Source organism: Salmo salar, chromosome ssa15 (assembly GCF_905237065.1).
Source record: "Salmo salar chromosome ssa15, Ssal_v3.1, whole genome shotgun sequence".
Classification (NCBI taxonomy): domain Eukaryota; kingdom Metazoa; phylum Chordata; class Actinopteri; order Salmoniformes; family Salmonidae; genus Salmo; species Salmo salar.
Genome location: NC_059456.1, coordinates 77390487 through 77413757, shown reverse-complemented (window position 1 = coordinate 77413757; position 23271 = coordinate 77390487). Strand labels below are relative to the sequence as shown.

General features: G+C 43.5%; 1 protein-coding gene across 8 annotated transcripts in view; it reads right to left on the bottom strand.

Annotated features, from left to right (window-relative positions):
• ndrg3b (ndrg family member 3b) overlaps positions 1-23271 on the bottom strand; it is a 58214-nt gene that overhangs the window by 8058 nt on the left and 26885 nt on the right. For 5 of the 8 annotated variants that reach the window (XM_014145886.2, XM_014145890.2, XM_014145888.2 and 2 more), the window contains exons 3-11: positions 20351-20383; positions 3744-3849; positions 2427-2547; positions 2248-2310; positions 2069-2129; positions 830-916; positions 667-723; positions 452-555; positions 305-370 (exon numbers count right to left, since the gene is read on the bottom strand). In XM_014145886.2, the coding sequence (XP_014001361.1) occupies positions 305-370; positions 452-555; positions 667-723; positions 830-916; positions 2069-2129; positions 2248-2310; positions 2427-2547; positions 3744-3849; positions 20351-20383 (698 nt within the window). Of the gene's footprint in view, positions 1-304; positions 371-451; positions 556-666; positions 724-829; positions 917-2068; positions 2130-2247; positions 2311-2426; positions 2548-3743; positions 3850-8190; positions 8427-10107; positions 10451-20350; positions 20384-23271 lie in introns of those variants that run through there. The other 3 variants (XM_014145889.2, XM_014145891.2, XM_014145893.2) reach the window with 3 other exon arrangements.

The following is a 23271-nucleotide window of genomic DNA, read 5'->3' as shown; positions in this document are numbered from 1 at the left end:
TTTCATCTCAGTCACATATGGAACTGCTGTTTACAATGGTGTTTTCCCACGAATTGCATTTTGGAAAATGAAAAATATGTTTTATTGGCTGCCTCATTACAGGAGTTGCATGTTCTGTTAAGATGAATGACCACCATTTCTATGTGATTTCTGTCATTCTGAGTACTATGCATATGCATATGGGTCCGGTAAATGTCTCGAATGGCCGGTAAATTAAAATCTTCCTGGTCACGTTGTCCGGCGCCACATTTTCCTAAAGGAAACCCTGATACAGAGATACAGTTATACACAGTTCTAAACCTACTTGAGTGTGTTCACTGTGTCCTCAGTCAGACCAGTGATGGGCCTCTCGATCTCCAAGTCCCGACGGCTGTCAAACAAACACATCAATCAATCAATCAATTCAACCCAACTACACGGGCAGTTCATCTTGGGGTTATATGTACAGTACCTGTTGTAGGAGTTGCAGAAGAGGGCCAGGTTGTCCTGGTTAATATCCTGGGCAATGTGCAGACGATATGTCTGGGTGATCTCCTGGTTGTCAGACAGCTCATCCTGAGGAGATGGCACAGATAGTTACATCACTGTCAACCACCCACAGTATTCCTCCAGTAGGCTCTGCCCCGGTCCTAGTCTCCCACCATTCCAACCTGCCCCCAGACTCACGTCACTGAAGTGGTGGGCCATCACTATGTCAACCAGGTTACTGGTCCAGCCGGACATCTGAAACAACAAGAAATAACACGTTCCGAGGTGCCAATCTATTATGGCTCTACGATGACAAAACAATGCACAGAGTTAGCATTGAAGTGTGTGAGCACGTTCTCACCTTGGAGGCGGCCCAGTCCATCCAGCCCTTTGCACAGGGGTCCACATTGATGAGAACCAGACCTTCAACCAGGGCAGGCTCATTAAGCTGGGGGGAGAGAGAGAGAAGAGGGGGTTACTTTGACAGTACACTGTCCGCACAGTGTTGGGCTGGACAGGAACCCAGGCCCTCCTAATTTATAGCCAGGGCAAGCAGCAAAGGCAACACACATACCTAAATATTCATGTTATAGCCCAGCACTTGACATCTTTCACAGCTCTTAGCAACAACTTAGAGCCACATCATCCCCCACCCAATTACCAAGCCTCCAATTCACACTTCCACAGATAGTGAGGACGATGGATAAAACAAACTAGGTGTTAACCCACTTGAGAGTATGTATGAACACATAAATGAAGTGTTATCTTTTCTCCAACTCCTGTTTCTTTCCTTCGCTCCTCCACAATGAGCCGATGTTGGCAGGGCTTAAATTCACTATAATTAACACCCCTCTTCAAGTAATCTCTGCTCTTAATGTATTCCTCTCACTAACACCTACCTTCAGAATGCATTATCTCCGCCAAGGCACACTGTGGTGTGGAGTGCATGGTGGGAAATAGGGTCGATATTAAGCATCAAACTAACATTTGTACAGTAATATACAGTGCCTTCAGAAAGTATTCAGACCCCTTGACTTGTTGCACACTTTGTGTTACAGCCGGCATTTAAAATGTATTAAATTCAGATTTTGTGTCACTGGCCTACACACAATACCCCATAACGTCAAAGTGGAATTATGTTTTTAGAATTTTTACTACAAATTAATAAAAAATGAAAAACTGAAATGTAGATTGTGTAGATTGTTGAGTAAAATATACATTTCATCCATTTTGAATTCAGGCTGTAACAAAAACATGTGGATTATGAATACTTTCTGAAGGCGCTGTATATCCATCCGGTCAATGCCACACGAGACTCGCATGCTGACTCCATCAGTCCAGTCATGCCCTCGCGAGAAACGGATTAATTCAAATCTTCTATCTTTTTAGAGAGAGATTAAATGAAGCTGGTAATAAGAGCAGGGAGCGTGATGACTCTGCTGGTCAACATGTTCTGAGATTAGCTGGTAGAGATGGAGGAAGATGGGGAATGAGGTTTAATGGTGTGGATTTATGGATAGGGGTTTAAAAACCACCATCTACTGTGGGGTGAGCAGGAGTTCATGTGGTATGTGGGGGACTAAGACAAATGGTGACTTACAGCCAGTCTGGACAGGATGTAGGCTCCAGCTCCAACTCCAATCCCAATCACACTGTTCACCCTGGGGAAAGGGAAGAGAACAATATAGGCCTCGAAGAAGACTAAATAATAAAGTCATTTTGAAGCTTTCCTAAAGACAGTGCAAGAGGTAGTTATGGAAACACTGCAGGAGAACTTACTTCAGTTGAGTCATGACAGAGGGCAGCATCTCAGAGAGCTCATCCATGGTAGGGTACTGGTAGCTGGGACGGACATAAAATACCAATAATAATAACATACGAGTCATGATTGTGGTGATACTTTGTCATATTTGAGATGATGTTGAGGACGACGACTGAGGAGTGAACCGGTCTCTCACCTCGTGGGGAATGGGGGTGCACCCTCCTGCTGTCCTGGGGCGTCCACATGGACCACAGCAAAGTGGGATGTGATCTCCTGCATGTCCTCAAAATTGAACAGGGTGTTGAAACAGGACTTATCTGCAGGGAGGAAGAGACACGGCACTATTTAAAAGACACCTCATTGAGGCACATACTACTTAATATCTAACAGAAACTGCAACACTGAACGTAATCAACAACAAAAATCCACTGCCGCTAAAACACTCTTAGTGTTGTTTTCCATTGAGGCATTCAAGTGTTGGTGCGATCCAGTCTGATCTAGTGGCTCATATCCCCACAGCCAAAGGTCTACATTCAACCCTCCAGCTTCTTACATCATCTCCTACTGTTCTAATGACAACATGATACTATATACTGAACAAGAATATAGAACGCAACATGCAAAATGTCCTTGATTTTACTAAGTTACAGTTCATATGAGGAAATCAGTCAAATTTAAATAAACTCATTCGGCCCCAATCTATGGATTTTACATGACTAGGAATACAGATATGCATTTGTGGTTTAGATACCTTAAAAAATAAAATGATAATAATATAATTGGGCCTCACAACGGACCTCAGGATCTCGTCACTGTATTTTTTTGCATTCAAATTGCCTTTGATAAAAATGCAATTGTGTTTGTTGTCCATAGTTTATGCCTGCCCATACCATAACCCTATCGCCACCATGGGGCATTCTGTTCACAACGTTGACATCAGCAAAACGCTCACCCACACAACGCTTTACACGTGGTCTGCGGTTGTGAGGCCGGGTGGACGAACTGCCAAATTCTCGAAAACGATGTTGGAGGCGGCTTATGGTAGAGAATTTAACACAGCTCTGGTGGACATTCCTGCAGTAGCATGCCAATTACACACTCCCTCAAAACATCTGTGGCATTGTGTTGTGTGACAAAACTGCACATTTTAGAGTGGCCTTTTATTGTCCTCACCACAAGACGTACCTGTGTAGTTGTCGTTCTGTTTAATCATCTTAATATGCTAAACCTGTCAGGTGGATGGATTATCTTGGCAAAAGAGAAATGCTCGCCAACAGGGATGTAAACAAATTTGTGTACAAAATTAGAGAAATAAGCTTTTGTGCATTTGAACATTTTTCTGGGATCTTTTATTTCAGCTCATGAAACATGGGACCAACACTTTACATGTTGCTTTTTATATTTTTGTTTAGTGTATTTAGGTGTGTTTGGAGAGATTTCAAAGCTTAGCTAGGTTAATAAGAGCCTGTGTGTGTGTGTGTGTGTGTGTGTGTGTGTGTGATGCTGTACTCACGGTTGAGTCCAATGTCATGGTAGGTGAGGATGACCGGTCTGTTGCCCTTGGGGGTGCCCCTCATCGTCACATGCAGGACACCATGGGGGGTCTCGATGTCATGCTCCTGGAACACACAAGACAGCATGGTTTGGGGTGTCTGTGGAGCTTAGAGCAGCCAGCCTTTTAGTGACAGTCATAGCACTAGAGGAAGTGCAGATTACAGGAAAAACACATTCATTCTTAATTCATACACTGAGTAGGACACTTCCTCAGTGAGGCTAAGTGCCAGTAGTAGACAGAAAATCAATCATTCTCTCAAAGGACGTGTGTTTCATACAGTAGAACTCATTAAAACAGGGTCCTCTTCAGTGGAACAGTCCAGTAGCCTACAGAGCTTTCAGAAAGTATTCATACCCCTTGACATTTTCCACATTTTGTTGTGTTACAGCCTGAATGTAAAATTGATTCAATTGAGATTGTGTCACTAGCCTACAAACAATACAATCATCTGTAAGGTCCCTCAGTCGAGCAGTGAATTTCAAACAAAGATTCAACCACAAAGACCAGCGATGTTTTCCAAAGCCTCGCAAAAAAAAAAAAAAAACATGAATTATTCCTTTGAGCATGGTGAAGTTATTAATTACACTTTGGATGATGTATCAATAAAGGCATCCTTACTAACTCAGTTGCTGGAGAGGAAAGAAACCACCCAGGGGATTGCACCATGAGGCCACTGCTTACTTTAAAACAGTTAGAGTTTAATGACTGTGACAGGAGAAAACTGAGGATGGATCAACAACATTGTAGTTACTCCACAATACTAACCTAAATGACAAATGAGTGAAAAGGAGGAAGCCTGTACAGAATACAAATATTCCAGAACATGCATGCTGTTCGCAATAAGGCACTAAAGTAAAACTGCAAAACATTTGGCCAAGAAATCAACTATATGTCCTGAATACAAAGCGTTGTGTGATATTGACTCAGGGGTGTGAATACTTATGTAAATTAGATATTTCTGTATTTCATTCTTCATAAATTTGCAAACATTTGTAAAAACATGTATTCACTTTGGCATTATGGGGTATTGTGTGTAGATGGGTGAGACTGTCATCGATTTTGAATTCAGGCTGTAACAACAAAATGTGGAATAAGTCGAAGGGTATGAATACTTTCTGAAGGCACTGTACACGATGATCCAGACTGATAATGGAGGCTGGATCATGACCCATATAGCTGTGGTGACAATGACAGCGTGTAAGTGACTCTAAACCACGCTGCATGCATGTCCACGTTGTTCAGTCTCACACCACTGCCAAACACACACGCACAGATGTTGTGTGGATAAGGAAGCAGGGCCCACTCCATGTCCTGTCTCACAGATGCACTGCCTGCCACAAGGTAGCATCTGCTGATGTCTGGTTAATCTAATTATCTAAGGATGGAAATAGCAGTCCGTCCACAGCCCTTAGGCCTGCCTCTAATTCCACATGAATGTCATTTAACGGGTCACAACTTCCTCCAGAACACACACACACACACACACACAACCATCAGCATAACACGATAAATGAAGGCAATGCTTCTAGAGAAACAAGCACATTCTAGTAGTAGCCAGGACAAACATATTTTCACTATTTCACTAATATCATCGAAATCAATAAATCATAGCACATTTTTGGGCTCCTTCAGTAGTTTTTACTGATAAAATAGAATTGTGTAGATTTGTTTATTTTTATATACCATTTATATTCCTAAAAACATACATTGAAAATTATACTGTTGCTGCTTCCTGTCGTCATGGTTTTTTGGTTTATGGCCGAGTGTCAAAACACCAGTTTAAGATGAATAATTAATATGCCGAAATAAGTTGTGATATTTTGAAGACCAATACATAAAAGTTACTCCCCACATACATTCCCCAATATCTACCAAGTGATCGTCAAGCCTGTAATTGATTAGCTTGTTCTACTGTAATCAATAGCGCCTGCAAATGAATCACTCACATCGATATTGTATTGAAATCAATAGAACTGGGACAATAACCGTGGCGAAATGTACCGTTTGCGCTCTTCTAACAGACAAACCTCAATGAAATTGGGTTTACTACATGCGTCTGTCGAGTAAGTCAATATATGATAGTAAATGTAGCACATTCACATTTTCACAACAATTACATCTATTTCTTCCTACTTTAACCACAGAGAGACTTAATGGTCCTAATCTCAATTTAACCAGGCGCTCTAGACATAAGCTCATGCAGCAGGCTGAACGTTTGACATCCTTACTAGTAGGCCTACTGTTAAGTCAAACTGGTGTTGTGGTTTCAATAACTTTGTGTGTGATGCATGTTTTTGTCTGGTAGCAATAATGGTGTGATGTCTATTTCATAATCAAATACTGTAATACAAAAGCAGAGACCCAAATATAGGACTGCTAAATATGTGTGCCTGCTTCAGTGTTCAGTTTCCGTCCATTGGTGCAGTTGAAAACCACAGAGAGGGTGGTTTTTGAAGGCCATACTGCGTCAGATCTCACTGGATGGCTGCCACACTGAGACGTAGGGGAGATTAGGCTAAACCAGGCTGTTCAGCAGCCTGCTGGCTGCATACACACCCCATGTCTAAAAAAAGCATCAACATACACACACCCTATGATAATCAGTACATTGGAGAAGGAAGACACACAGATGAGGACAATAACGTCACTCAAATCATAATTCATGGTGTGTCGTTGTTCTCCTCCAGCTGACACCTGGAAGACTGACACTACAGTATCTAGGTGCGGAGGAGTGAAAATAGAATAGACGGTTGAAAGGCCAGGCTGTGTGAAAGGTTGTTTGTGTGCGAGATGGAGGCTTCATGCGGGGTGCCTTCAGAACACACAGCCTAGTCACTGACCAAAGAGGCTCCAGTCGAGGTTGCCACTTCTGTAGTCTAACCCACAAACACACGTGTTGTGTAGCCTAGGGCTTTTAACTACCAGATGAAATGGAAGCCTGACAGAAAAAAAAACAAGACAAAAAACAAAGCACTCAATGCATTGAAACCAGCAGCAGTACCCAAAATTCTGAAAACAGACATAGCCCTATCTGCCTCATTGTTTGTTTTTGTGTGTTCCTGGCACAAGGTCAAGGGTGCTGTGCACTGCTGACATTTGGCTCGTTGTGACTAAAGAAGAGGGAGGCACTGCAGTGGTTGTCAACAGTGGATGGGTCAGTGAATGGGTCAGGTGATGGGGAGAGGGGCTCAGCTGCTGCAATTTACCCCCTCTAAATGACAACAGGAGTAACTTCCTAGTTAAAGTGGAACTGACAGCGTTTTAGCAACATGAAATCTTATTTTAATCTGTTCATATACACCCCCAGGAAGAATATGACATGTACATTTTTTTGACTTGGTCATTTTCAAGTTTTCATAAATTCTTAGAATGTTTTGGAATTACGTATACTAAGGCCTATGTGAAAGTTCTATAGCAGTATAGAGTGGGAAAGTGGCTGTGTGTTTGGACAATTAATAGACACGGCAGGAAATAAAACATCTGTCTCGTCCAGGACCGGAGTCCACGCAGACAGGTCCTACCATCATTCACTTTGAACTGGACTGTGTGTTTACAGGCTGTTGGTCCTACCATCATTCACTTTGAACTGGACTGTGTGTTTACAGGCTGTTGGTCCTACCATCATTCACTTTGAACTGGACTGTGTGTTTACAGGCTGTTGCAACAGCACGACTTTAGATCATTAGAACGCATTCACCAAAAATCTAACTTTATTTGTCAGATTCTCCGAATACAACCGGTGTAGACCTTACTGTAAAATGCTTACTTACAAGCCCTTAACCAACAATTCAGTTAAGAAAATATTTCCAAAATAAACGAAAGTAAAAAATGTAATAAAAAAGGATCACTATAAAATAACAATAACAAGGGTCAATGTGCAGGGGTACATGTTAGTCGAGGTCATGTGTACATGTAGGTAGGGGTAAAGTCATTATGCATAGATAATAAACAGCGAGTAGCAGCAGTGTAAAAACAAAGGGGGGGGCATCACCGCATGGCTCTCGATGGTCACAAAATACACCTGAATGGATTTCTGCAAATACCACAGGAGTCCTCTTACATTTGGGAACTTTACAGTCCTATTGATCAAACAACCATGAAAGGTAGGCTCTCTCTCCCTCAGTTATGCACATCAACAACAACAAGATGAACAACTAATGCTAGCGAGAGCAAGATGAGCTAACATCTAATGAAGGAACATTAGATAAACCCTCTCAAACTTTCAGGTAGTTGGCTGTCAAAATTGCACTGATAAACAATGGGGAATTGTAGCCTACTCGTCCTTCTACAGCTTGCTTGCCAAAGCCTACTTGTCCCAACCAAGCTAACTGGCTAAAGTTGTCTAGCTTGCTAGCTACTTCCAGACACAAATGAGGGAACACCTCACTCTGATCATTGTACTCACCCTAGCAGAGCTGGTTAGGCTTTTTACATGTTATCTAGAGCATTCGTGACTAACTATTACTTTTTTGCCTATGTTTACTGACACTGTCATATTCAGAGGGTGTTGCTTATTTGTAAATTCATCAGTTCTTCTGCGCTCCGGCACACTCAGATGAGAGTATTCTGAAATCGGAGTAGATAGCCAGAGTGAATTTGCGAACACAAGAGATATGCTAACTGGATAAGTCGTTCCAAGTTCTTGCTAGCTAACCAAATGATGCCTGCATCTCTAGCTGTGTATAGCCACCGAAAGACGATATGAGAAGAAATATTCAGTCACCCCCTCCTCCATTGACATGTCATCCTCCTAGCAGCCAGCTAGCTAGCTAACGTTACGCTCCGTGTTTTTGGCCTTCTATATAGATACGCTAGCCTATTAGCCACGTTATGACAGACTTGTGATCATTGCCCTTGCTAGCTTTATCATATTGACATTCCCAGCCTTAGTTACATTCGTACGTTTTTGTCCAAACTATTGAGTCATTGAAACAGGGCATCCCAAATGGAGGCAACAAACAATGTACCAGACCAGCTGTGATTTACCAAGACATGTATTGGTGAATTACATTAATCATGCATTAAACGGCATCCATCTATTCTGCCAACAATGCCTTAGTGTTCACTATGGAATGTTGAGTCAAATAGAAGCTATTTTTAAAACCTCTTATAAAAAGTTGGTTTTGTAGCATAAACTGGGAATTTGCTATGTTTAACTGATATGATTGTCTGTTGATATCTGGAGAGTAGTTAAAACGCTATCAGTTCCACTTTAATTAAAGAAAACACACAAGCTGAACACTATTGGTTACCACGACAACAGAGCCCACAGCCACAAAGTCATAATTATGACTAAACGCCACCCATTTCTACAATTTCTTCTTAAAATGTGATTTTAAACCTAACCCCACGCCTAACCTTAAATTAAGACAAAAAAGCACATTTTTGAAGCCAATTCTGACTTTGTAGCTGTGTTAACTAGTTGAAACTAGTTCCATATTACAAAATAACACTGTTCCATAATACAGAAAGAAAAGCAACATTGTCATCATATCAGTGGTATTGTTTTGCAGAGCCACTTTGAGCTAAATGAGGAAGAAAGGTTCAAGGATGTCTCAGCAGGAGGCGAGGCAGGGTTCTGATAAACATTCAACAGTCTGCTCTGTGCCAACATTTTGCTACATCCCCCTGTAACCTGTGGCAAAAGAGAGACAGGGAGGAGGAGAGATGTATAACCTGAAATTATATGGTAGGAATCTGTTTCTCTCTTAGACTAGAGCTCAAGCCTCCCCAGTCTGGCCTGGCCACAGACAGGAGCAGACACTGATCCCAGAAGAGGAAGGAACCAGTCTGGTCCAGTCCACACAGTGGCACCAGGCCGTGACTCAAGCAAGGAGAGCAGCCATTTCAAAAATAAACCTTGTCCCAGCTGGTGGTTAATTTCTCCTTTCTAAGAGAAATGCTGCACAAAAACAAACCGTGCCATATTTGATTCCTGTAATTGCAAGGAATGCAGAGAAGAGGGCCTTCATCTCAAAGGAGAGAGACCTTTCTCCTGTCCTCTAAACCGAACCCCTCCCAGTGCTGAACCCCCACCCTCATCACCGTTCATCCACTCCACCTGCTGGGGTAAACAACGCTTGCAGTGGAACTGGCCCCAAATTTGCGAAGCAGGTTGTTCGTTCCCTCAGTCATACGCTCGTCCACATCGCCACAGTACCTAACACACCTTCACATGCCAGAGCAGAGAAAAATCACACACACACCCGACAGCTTGCTTTTAGCTTTGTTAGCGCACGATCAACAGGCAGGCCACAGGGTGACTGGCATATCAGAAATAAACACAACCCCCACACACACAAACCGACAAAGTCCCACTCACCACCACACCAATGGTCGAACAGGCAATGGCAATCTGGTTGAGGTCCAGAACGGCTGTCATTTTGTCAGTAGAAGAGAGGAGTGCTGTCGGTCTGTCCCTGTGTTGTCTGAAAAGGGGCGGTGGTGGTGACGCTGGCAGCAGAGCGGAGAGGTGGCTGCAGGAGGGGGGCAGCAACAGAATGGAGCACGGAGCCCACAAGGAACGACTAAAATGTTTGGTAACAGCAACTGGTCCCACCAAATGAGGGGAGGATCATGCGTGAGAGAGGGAAACTAAAGGAGCGAGCGAGGGAGAGGCACGTGTTAATGGGAGCTGGAGAGAGACGTGGAGGAGGTATAGAGAAAGAAGGAGGGGGGGTGCGTTCCTCGCTGGGTAAGCGCAAAGCTCTCAGGGGCGTCTGGACGCTCAGCAACCCTCTAATTGGACTTAGAAGGTCAGATGGGCTGGTAGGAGGCGGGAGGGGTAAGGAAGGGTTGAGGAGGGCTGAACGAGTGTCAGGGAAAGGGCGGAGCTCACCAACCCTGACATACATCACCACAGCGTGTCAGAGGAAGAACAGAGAAGAGGATAAAAAAAAAAAATACCTGTGGATTGGCTGACATGAATATCTGTCTAAACGATCACTCACATACAGTTGAAGTCGGAAGTTTACATACACCTTAGCCAAATACATTTAAACTCGGTTTTCGACATTTAATCCTAGTAAAAATTTCCTGTCTTAGGTCAGTTAGGATCACCACTTTATTTTAAGAATGTGAAATGTCAGAATAATAGTTGAGGATGATTTATTTCATCTTTTATTTCTTTCATCACATTCCCAGTGGGTCAGAAGTTTACATACACTCAATTAGTATTTGGTAGCATTGCATTTAAAATGCTTAACTTGGGTCAAACGTTTTGGGTAGCCTTCCACAAGCTTCCCACAATAAAATGGGTGATTTTGGCCCATTCCTCCTGACAGAGCTGGTGTAACTGAGTCAGGTTTCTAGGCCTCCTTGCTTGCTTGCTTGCTCACACACACACACACACACACACACACACACACACACACACACACACACACACACACACACACACTTTCAGTTCTGCCCACACATTTTCAATAAGATTGAGGTCAGGGCATTGTGACGGCCACTCCCATACCTTGACTTTGTTGTCCTTAAGCCATTTTGCCACAACTTTGGAAATATGCTTGGGGTCATTGTCCATTTGGAAGACCCATTTGCGACCAAGCTTTTACTTCCTGACTGATGTCTTGAGATGTTGCTTCAATATATCCAGATACATTTCTTCCCTCATGATGCCATCTATTTTGTGAAGTGCACCAGTCCCTCCTGCAGCAAAGCACCCCCACAACATGATGCTGCCACCCCCATGCTTCACGGTTGGGATGGTGTTCTTCTGCTTGCAAGCCTCCCTCTTTTTCCTCCAAACATAACGATGGTCATTATGGCCAAACAGTTCTATTTTTCTTTCATCAGACCAAGGGACATTTCTCCAAAAAGTATGATCTTTGTCTCCATGTGCAGTTGCAAACCGTAGTCTGGGTTTTTTATGGTGGTTTTGGAGCAGTGGCTTCTTTCTTGCTGAGCGGCCTTTCAGGTTAATGTCGATATTGGACTCGTTTTACTGTGGATATAGATACTTTTGTACCTGGTTTCCTCCAGCATCTTCACAGGGTTCTTTGCTGTTGTTCTGGGATTGATTTGCACTTTTCGCACCAAAGTACGTTCATCTCCAGGAGACAGAACGCGTCTCCTTCCTGAGCTGTATGACGGCTGCGTGGTCCCATGGTGTTTATACTTGCGTACTATTGTTTGTACAGATGAACGTGGTACCTTCAGGCGTTTGGAAATTGCTCCCAAGGATGAACCAGACTTGTGGAGGTCTACAATTTTTTTGCTGAGGTCTTGGCTGATTTCTTTTGATTTTCCCATGATGTCAAGCAAAGAGGCACTGAGTTTGACGATAGGCATTGAAATGCATCCACAGGTACACCTCCAATTGACTCAAATTATGTCAATTAGCCTATCAGAAGCTTCTAAAGCCATGACATTTTCTGGAATGTTCCAAGCTGTTTAATTAAAAGGCACAGTCAATTTAGTGTATGTACATTTCTGACCCACTGGAATTGTGATAGTGAATTATAAGTGAAATAATCTGTCTGTAAACAATTGTTGGAAAAATTACTTGTGCCATGCACAAAGTAGATGTCCTAACCGACTTGCCAAAACTATAGTTTGTTAACAATACATTTGTGGAGTCGTTGAAAAATGAGTTTTAATGACTCCAACCTAAGTTTATGTAAACTTCCCACTTCAACTGTAGATGTCTAATCCACAGATAAACCCCAAATAAGAGCAGGTTCCTGGAGTTAGAACGATCTTAACTTATTGAAGTAAAGTGGCAGTCCTGGAATCACACAACAAATGTTAGATAACATTCCACTTGGACAAAGTGTTAATGAACCATGCCAGGCTAACTTTGTCTTAAAGACAGCTGTACGTACTACCTACTTGACCTGGAAGTTTTTAAGACAGTGGAAATGACCCTGAACAGTCTACAACTGTGTAGATCACTAGGCCAGGCTCTGAGCAGACTTGCACCATTGACATTTGATAGCTTCTAAAGCGGAGATCTAAAAGGTGGAGTTCTTTGAGATGTCTGTCTAAGTGTACTTAAAGCTTCTTGACAGGAAACACCTGCCTTACAGTGACATTACTGTGAGGGGGAGAGGGTATCCCTGCAAATGAGGCTTCCCTGAGCCACATACAGCCCCCTCTCTGCAGGGTACATGCTTTGTGCACATCGAGGGTGTGGGAGAGACTAAAACCAGGTGTTTTGTGCAAGGTTGGCTTCTAGTTTACAATAACTGCTAACTGTTATGATCAGCCAACAAACTGTCAACTTGTTGTTGTGTACAGTACTGAACTATCAGCTCAAAAAGAGTCACAAGAAAGAGTAACTTCATGCCTGCATAGCAAAATGTCTCTTCAGAAATTTGCAGTTCAGGGTATCAGCCTAAGAGGGCGCTACATACTTACTAATTACCATAAGATAGTGAATTGTACATTTTCCATATCGACCAATGTGTTTACACTAACCTGTGCATTCATCTACCCCTCCTCTCCATTACCACACTCTCCTCCCCACCACCCGTGATGGCCGTGTTGGGATATAAATACCCTGACCCTCCAAAAATGACTCCTTCACATTAAATCTGTCTCTCGGTGGGCGGGCGCCCAACATCTGTCGTAAAGAGTCAGGACCCTGCCCTTACGCTGGTCATCTAGGTCACAGAACACCAGGGGAGACCGCATGACCGACCTATAGGAAAAACACTGAGAGGACATAAGGTTGGTTGTCGTCAGCACTGTAAACTTTATTTCCAGGCTTTGTGCCAGTCAGGGCATTACAATGGGCACTATGCTGAAAACAGACAGACCACATGACATGCCAGGGTGGAGGATAGGATGTTGTCAAGCAGTCACATCAATAACATCAACGAGTAGGCTAACCCCGAACAAAAACAAACCAAGCCCAAAATATTGCTTACACATGGCCAGTCAAGGACACCATCATCAAACTAAAGAACACTTGTCATGGTTAAAGCAAAGAAATGTTGAATTCAGCTCTGTCAGCAATACTTAATTATATCAACTGATGGTTTTGCAATTCTATACCCTTGCTCCCTGGGGTTTAGTCAGACTCATACGTGTGCGAATGATGCCATCTTCTGGAGGCCAATCACTGGTGCTTTGAGGTACACTAATATTACACAATTTCCACTCAATCACTGGACTGGAAAAATATCATCTCTACTGTGTCAAGAATAGAGTTAAGGGGATTGCCATGACAACCATGCCTTTTTATGTTTTGTGACAGACAAAATGGTGATGCACTGCCTGTTTCCATTATCATAACCATATCTCAGTCCCACCTAATGACAGCCCAGTTGAACCGAATGCTCTCCTCTGTACCTTGAAATAGCAGCTAAGGCACTGCATCGCAGTTGATAGCTGTGCCACTAGAGATCCTGGTTCACTAGAGATCCTGGTTCAAGTCCAGCTGCGAACCGGGAGACCCATGGGGTGGCGCACAATTGGCACCGGGTCGTCCGGGTTAGGGGAGGGTTTGACAGGCAGGGATGTCCTTGTCCCATCGCGCACTAGCAACTCCTGTGGCGGGCCGGGCGCATGCACGCTGACATGGTCGCCAGGTGTACAGTGTTTACTCCAAAACATTGTGTCAAGAAGCAGTGCGGCTTGGTTGGGTTGTGTTGTGTTACGGAGGACGCATGGCTCTCGACCTTCACCTCTCCCAAGTCCGTATGGGAGTTGCAGCGATGAGACAAGACTGGAACTACCAATTGGATACCACGAAAATTGGGGAGAAAAAGAGGTGAGAGGTTTTTTTTAAAGGCAAACAGAACACACGCAGAGAACACTGTCCTTCATTCCATCCTAAACCAATATTCATACTTTCCATTTCTCCCTCCTAACCATGACGGATAGGAGACCAAATTAAGTGACCAAGTACAGCAACCTATTTCCAACCCCTCTGTACGGTTATAAAAATAGGGAAATATTCCTAGGTGTAATGAGGGAAAATGAGAAGAGGGTCCCTGCTCATCTGCGTGAACGTGCCTTAGGCATGCTGCAAGGAGGCATGAGGACTGCAGATGTGGCCAGGGCAATAAATTGCAATGTCCGTACTGTGAGACGCCTAAGACAGCGCTACAGGGAGACAGGACGGACAGCTGATCATCCTCGCAGTGGAAGATCACGTGTAACAACACCTGCACAGGATCGGTACATCCAAACATCACACCAGGAACGCACAATCCCTCCATCAGTGCACAGACTGTCCGCAATAGGCTTAGAGAGGCTGGACTGAGGGGCTTGTAGGCCTGTTGTAAGGCAGGTCCTCACCAGACATCACCAGCAACAACGTCACCTATGGGCACAAACCCACTGTCGCTGGGCCAGACAAGACTGGCAAAAAGTGTTCCTCACTGACGAGTCGCGATTTTGTCTCACCAGGGGTGATGGTCGGATTCACGTTTATCGTCGAAGGAATGAGCGTTTCACCGAGGCCTGTAGTCTGGAGCGGGATCGATTTGGAGGTGGAGAGTCCGTCATGGTCTGTGGCGGTGTGTCACGGCATCATCGGACTGAGCTTGTTGTCATTGCAGGCAATCTCAATGCTGTGCATTACAGGGAAGACATCCTCCTCCCTCATGTGGTACCCTTCCTGCAGCTCATCCTGACATGACAATGGCACCAGCCATACTGCTTGTTCAGTGCGTGATTTCCTGCAAGACAGGAATGTAAGTGTTCTGCCATGGCCAGCGAAGAACCCGGATCTCAATCCCATTGAGCACGTCTGGGACCTGTTGGGATCGGAGGGTGACATGGAATTGTATTGTTTTTTATTAGTTTTTTTCCCCTAATCTTTACAGGAAAATGCCATGTGCACTCTGATGTGTGGAGACATTTCACTGCAGCTAATGTAGAAGGAAAAGCTGTGTACCTTTGCAAATACTGTTCCAAAACATTTGTTGAAGAACGCGTCAAAGATGCAGAATCATCTGGCCAAGTGCATAAAGTTCCCCTCAGCGCTCACAACAAGCAACCTCTGACAAAAGTCCCTCTACTCCTATTCGAGGTGAAAATGATAAATCAGACACCTTATCGGTAGCAACAGCTCATGGTCCTCCTGGAATCAGAAGTTTTTTTTGACTCAATGGAGGAACGTAGTCAGAGAAATGCTGATGAATGTCTTGCTTGAGCTTTGTATGCAACTGGTTCACCTCTGATGTGGTGAAGGGTCATCAAGTTGCAGCAGCAATCTACCTCACCAAGCAAAGTGAGAAGAATAAGAGCACCACATTGAAGCTGCCCAGCAACACCCGTTGAGGTGGTGATGTCATCATGCTTGACAGTCTCCTGGAGGGGAAGGAGTCTCTCCAAGAAATGGCCATATCACAGTCTGCCGATATGGACAGCCCCATCAAGAGGATCCTCCTGGATGATGTATTTTGGGAGAGAGTGGTAAGCAGCCTGAAACTCCTGAAACCTATAGCAGTAGCCATTGCACAGATTGAGGGAGACAATGCCATCCTGTCTGATGTTCATACTCTGCTTGTAGATGTAAGAGAAGAAATCCGTACTGCCCTGCTCACTTCACTGTTGCGCCAAGCAGAAGAAACTGCAGTTCTGAAATACATCAAAAAGCATGAAGACTTCTGCCTGAAGCCCATACATGCCGCAGCGTACATGTTGGACCCTAAGTATGCTGGCAAGAGCATCCTGTCTGGTGTCATCACTACCATGTCTCGCCACCTTGGCCTTGATGAGGGCAAGGTTCTTGAGACTGGCGAAGTATACTTCCAAGCAAGGGCTTTGGGATGGAGATGCAATATGGCAGTCGTGCCAACATATCTCATCAGCCACCTGGTGTAAGGGACTTTGTGGCCCTTTCCCCTGTTGCCTCCATCATCCTCCGAATCCCACCAACATCAGCCGCCTTAGTGTAACTAGTCCTTGTTTGGGAACACACACACACACAACAGGCTGACCAATACAAGGGTTGAAAAATTGGTGGCCATCCGGGCAAATGTGAGGCTTTTTGAGCCTGACAAGCCATCCTCAACGAGGTTGGAAAGTGACAGTGAAGATGAGGCCTCAGTCTGATGTTTAAGAGGTGGACATTGAGGAGGTCCAGGGAGAGAGGAAGACAACTAAAGCTTTAGTTTCTAGATCATTTTACAGATGTATGTTGAAAACATTTTTGGGAGATGGAACATTGGGGATCATTCAATATTCCTTTTGTTGTTCAGTGAAATCATCCCATGTGGAGAGTCAACTCATTTATTTAAGTTCATTTCGTAACTAAATTGTTTAATTTATTTCTATTGGAAAGATCTAATCATTTGCAATTGTCTACTTATGATAAGGTTTATGTTTCTGTCTCCATATTACATGGTAAATATATCCAATGCAAAAAACATCTACATTTAAATGGTATCAATATTAATTTGCATATATTCCTATTAATTCCCATATATTCCCCAAAATGTGCAACCCTAGATGTCACCCCTAGGGCTGTGGCGGTGACCAAATTTTGTCAGCCGGTGATTGTCAAGTAAATAACTGTAGGTAATTGACCGTTAATTACCAAACACATTTAGCGTCTCCTGACTTCCACACATAGCCTACATGCCATTTTTAAAACTCTAATAAATATATGTAATATAGCTTAAACTTTCACTATAAATCCATGATTTTTCCATTATTTATTTTAGACAGATCTAAAGAAGCATGATATGAAGAAAATGTGGTCTATTTCAAAAGAAAAAAATAGCATACTCTTGAGTTGTCCTTATGTTAGGTCCTGATGTGGCTATGCCAAATGGCTGTGGGCTACACTAGTTCATTTAGCAGACAAGATTTGCTTATAATACCGTGGAATTGTTTATATTTTATAGTATGAAGAATACAATTGAACAAACCTGAATAAAATCTAAATATTTTCCCTTCTTGTGTGCTGCACAATCCGAAGCGCCTCTCACTCACATGGCTCTCTGTCACGTGATCGGGTCTTTCTCACAGGCTACAAGTGAAGGCAGACACATTGGGGATGCAAACGCGAGTGTCTTTAATTTTTCGGTGCATATTTAAGATATTGGAAGAACTGTCCACATTTACTTTTCGTCAGCCAACATGCTGAGTAGGTTTAACGAACAGCAAAAGCCTATGTCAATCTACTATCCCCCATAGTACAAAAGTTGGCTATGCTATTCTGTGTGAGAAATAAATATTCCAAAACATAGTCTGAGAGAGTTGTGGGATGCAATAGATCCCAGATTAATACAACCACTAGCATAAAAAAAACTGTTTTAAGCAATGTGGCTAATGCAACAGATCAGAACGTTTAGCTTAAAATGTTGATAAACGATTAGGCTATTTCTTCACATTATAAGCGCAGCAATGCGCACATGGTAGTAGGCTATAAGTGCAAATGATCCATTAGCAGGAAAACACAATCAAAAGTGACCACAAATGCAATCATGCATGTAATGCTTTTCTTATAAAAAGGTACATTTTTAAATGGTGAACATTTTTCTTCCCCAAACTCGAAACTCACGCACTGCTTATATATGCCAGTTAGGCTCTACACCCCTTGTAAAGCAAATGAATGTGCTAAATTTTAAGAAGTTATTTGGCCACTTTAGTTACAAACCGTATTAAAACATATCGCAAAAAAAAGGCGTTGTTTCTTATACTGGTCATCATTCACAAGTGGTAGGCTAATATTGTCACCCATCAGACTATTCTTGATTTAATGTTGTCTTTACCTACAGTACCAGTCAAAAGTTGACACACCTAGTCATTGCAGGGTTGCTTTATTTTTAATATTTTCTACATTGTAGAATAATAGTGAAGACAACAAAACTATGAAATAACACATATGGAAACATATAGTAACCAAAAAAAAGTATACAAAATATATTTTATATTTGAGATTCTTCAAAGTAGCCACCCTTTGCCTTGATGACAGCTTTGCACACGCTTGGCTTTCTCTACACACAATCTAATAAAGGAACGGGATGAGAATATATAAGTATAAAATATATGGACGAGCAGTGACAGAGCGGCTAAGATGCAATAGATAGTGAAGGATACAGTATACATACGAGATGAGTAATGCAAGATATGTAAACATTCTTAAAGTGGCATTATTAAAGTGACTAGTGTTTCATTTATTAAAGTGGCTAATGATATCAAGTATATAGGTAGGCAGCCGCCTCTCTGTGCAGGTGGTGGCTTTTTATCAGTCTGATGGCCTTGAGATAGAAGCTGTTTTTCAATTTCTCTGTCCACCTGTACTGGCCTCGCCTTCTGGATGGAAGCGGGGAGAACAGGTAGTGGCTCGGCTGGTTATTGTCCTTGATGAACTTTTTTGCCTTCCTGTGACATCGGGTGTTGTAGGTGTCCTGGAGGGCAGGTAGTTTGCCCCCGGTGAAGCGTTGTGCAGACCGCACCACCCTCTGGAGAGCCCTGCGGTGCAGTTGCCGTATTGTGACTAAACGGCCATGTAGAATTTGACTGCCTTCATGACTCGTGACCTCCGGTGTGGCGGTAATACGGTCATCGCAACAGCCCTAGTCACCCCTCATCCATAGGGCATGCGTTGCCATGACGTCCTTGCTCTCTGCTGGCGAGACGAGGAGTAGACAACAGAGAATGCTCTATTGAGCACACTCAAGATTCAACGTAGCTCCCTACCTGCTGCTATATTTAGCTCCAGCCCTTGATGGGATTGGCAACTTGCAAGGCTGTTTATTTTCTGTTCCATTAATGCCTGGGTCTGTCTGTCTCGGAAAGCGTGACGACGAGGTAGACCTTGAAGTAAATGGTGCTTCAGAAGCCTGCTGAGGCGCAGGATGTTAAATTAGGAAGCCGAATAGCACTGAAGGACTGGGAGAGGAGTCATTAACGGAATGAGATCCAGCAAGGCTTCTCTCAAGGCTCCTGCAGGCGGCTGGGTTAGCTGTATTACACTGCAAAGCCTCAGGGTTGTTAGGATTCAGTGAATACATCCACTGTCTAATAACAGCAATCTACTGCACACCAACCCAGCGGACACAAGTGGCTGAGCTAACAACATACAGCGCCCCCCGTCAAATCTGCCAAAAGTATTGCTTGGCCAATCAATCACCAATCAGAGAAGTGTCTTACAAGGTCGCATGAGAGGAGAGAGTGTGTGCGTGGAAATAAGTCAACCATGTATCATAGTTAGCTTTGTTTCCTTCTCCCTATCAGCTAGATGCACATTACAATAGCTGTGTTTACACAAGCAGCCCAATTCTGATATTTTCCCCAATTATTGGCAAAAGAGCTGATCTGACTGGGCAAAACACCAATTAGTGAAAAAAGATCAGAATTGGGCTGCCTTTGTAAACACAGTCATTATCACTTACCATGATGGTGTTGGTCAGATTGCCACCCAGAAACCACAAAACAACATATTTGCTTTCCCCAAAGACTCAAGAGTAATTAGCACAGCATCAAAGCTGCAACAATCTCACAGACTGACCAGCCTAATGTAGACAACACACTCCTGGCCAATAGGCCCTAGATCCACAGAGAGCAGTCTGATTTGGGCTGGATCCAAATGTGCCCAGCCATTCCATGATATGTTAGGCACATTTCATACATCTAAGAGATGTTTGACTCACCTGACAGTCAAAGTCCTGGAAGTTCCGCCCATTCTGCAGAGAGAAGAACATTTTTGGATGAGTTTAAGTCATAAACAAGTGCCAGATCTCTTAACCTTCTAATCTACAGAGTGAGCAAAAGAGAGCTGAGTAAGCACGAGGGTAAAAAGCTCCTCTTCTCTCCTCAGTCATTATCCCTCAGTACTCCATTCTGCTCCAAGGCCTTCTGAAGAGCCTGTAGAGCCACAGCCATCACTAGGAGGCAGAGGGCAACACGAGCCATCTCAGATCACTGTGTGGAGTAGATTACCTCTAGTGGCTGATGCCAGGCCCTGCCTCGCTCTCCCTCTCTGTGTGTGTGTTTCACCCTGTGTTGTTTGTGTCATTACTGTCCTCATACTGAGTCCTCTACCCACCCTCATCATTAGCAGTGATGTACTGCTGGAGAGGAGAGTGAAGACACTGAGCAGATGTCGCAGGGCTAATACAGGATCATTACTGCAGATAGGACCCTTACACAGTCAGAACAAACACGCTCTCACTCACGGGCACATTCCCCACTACAGTCAGTCAGGCCAGATTTAACAAGGCAGGGTCAAGGGGTTTATGCTTGCAGAGTGGTTTAAGTGCCTCAGCCACCCACCATCGTGTAGTGAGCAAAGTGAGATGCTGTTTTAAAACTTCAAATATTGCCCACTATGCAAGCCCTCTTCCTGACAATGTAAATCTTTTATCAGCGCCAAGTACCTGCTAACTACCAATACAGTCTCATTTAATCTACCATTACTTTTAGTGCAGCAGGTAGCCTAGCGGTTACGAGCGTTAGGCCAGTAACCAAAAAGGTTGCTGGTTTGAATCCCCGAGCCCACTCGATGAAAACCCTGGTCGATGTGCCCTTGAGCAAATGTAAATCTAATATCATCACACTTTGGCTCAGCCTCTCATATCATCTCCTCCAGCCTGGTTTCCAAGGGTTACCACCGCAGCAGCAGCAGGCTGGGCTATGTCAGCAGACTGATAACATGTAGATGTGGAGATTGACAGAGCTGTGCATGGACCTGTGCATGGACCCTCTGTTTAGATGTAGTTCTTGCAATTGGCTAAATGATCAGGCGAGGCTAGTGAAAGGTGAACCTATGTGGGAGTAAAGGAGTGTGAAAGTGGAAGTTAACACTAGAACCACCAAAGGCCACTGATGATCTGCTCCTTCCCTGACTTCACTTAAATATTTGTATTTTACATTTCTTAAGTTGTCAGAATTGTTTAAAATCACAAGCAGAAAAGTATTGAGGTTATTTATCAGTTTCCCCCCCACACCTCTTACTACCTTAAGGGGCCAAGACAAATGCGCAGTACGGTGTTGGTACCCAGGCGTTAATGTGTCCTTCTCCTTTGTCCTGACTGTCCTGTCAGGAGCCAATGGGTCAGATCAGCTTGGCAATGGTTGACCGTAACCAGACCTCGCTCACCCACAGAAGCTGGGAGGAGGGAGCTGGTGGGCGTTGACAGCTCACAGCCTGTCGTAAATTTTCCACTCCAGTATTAATCAAAGGAATGTCTTTGTTAACCTGTTTAGGATAGGGGGCAGTATTGACACGGCTGGATAAAAAACGTACCCGATTTAATCTGGTTACCACTCCTACCCAGTAACTAGAATATGCATATACTTATTACACATGGATAGAAAACACCCTAAAGTTTCTAAAACTGTTTGAATGGTGTCTGTGAGTATAACAGAACTCATTTGGCAGGCAAAAACCTGACAAGGTTTCAGGCAGGAAGTGGCCTGTCTGACAAGGTGTCGTTCTTCTTGTCTCTGTTTATTGAAGAGTGAGGATCTTAGCTGTCCCGTGACACTTCCTACGGCTGCAATAGGGTCTCAGAAGGCGGCAAAAAGCTGAATCGTGGCTTTGCAGGCTCTGGCTGAAACAAAGTAGCGCGTTTGGGTAGTGGCTGGTTACAGTACTGTGAGACTCAGGCGCGTGCCCGCGTCGACCGAAAGCTTTGTTTACTTTCCTCAGTTTAGCTAAATGGACATTCCCGGTCGGAATATTATCGCTTTTCTACGAGAAAAATGGCATAAAAATGGATTTTAAACAGCGGTTGACATGCTTCGAAGTACGGTAATGGAATATTTAGATTTTTTTTGTCACGAATTGCGCCATGCGCGCGACCCTGATTTACCATTTCAGATAGTGTCTGGGACGCACGAACAAAACGCCGCTATTCGGATATAACGATGGATTATTTTGGACCAAACCAACATTTGTTATTGAAGTAGCAGTCCTGGGAGTGCATTCTGACGAAGACAACAAAAGGTAATCAAACTTTTATAATAGTAAAGCTGATATTGGTGAGTGCTAAACTTGCCGGGTGTCTAAATAGCTAGCCCGTGATGCCTGGGCTATGTACTTAGAATATTGCAAAATGTGCTTTCACCAAAAAGCTATTTTCAAATCGGACATATCGAGTGCATAGAGGAGTTCTGTATCTATAATTCTTAAAATAATTGTTATGCTTTTTGTGAACGTTTATCGTGAGTAATTTAGTAAAATGTTAGCGAATTCCCCGGAAGTTTGCGGGGGGTATGCTAGTTCTGAACGTCACATGCTAAGGTTAAAAGCTGGTTTTTGATATAAATATGAACTTGATTGAACAAAACATGCATGTATTGTATAACATAATGTCCTAGGGTTGTCATCTGATGAAGATCATCAAAGGTGAGTGCTGCATTTAGCTGTCTTCTGGGTTTTTGTGACATTATATGCTAGCTTGAAAAATGGGTGTCTGATTATTTCTGGCTTGGTACTCTGCTGACATAATCTAATGTTTTGTTTTCGTTGTAAAGCCTTTTTGAAATCGGACAGTGTGGTTAGATTAACGAGTCTTGTCTTTAACCTGTTTGGGCTAGGGGGCAGTATTGAGAATTTTGGAAAAAATAT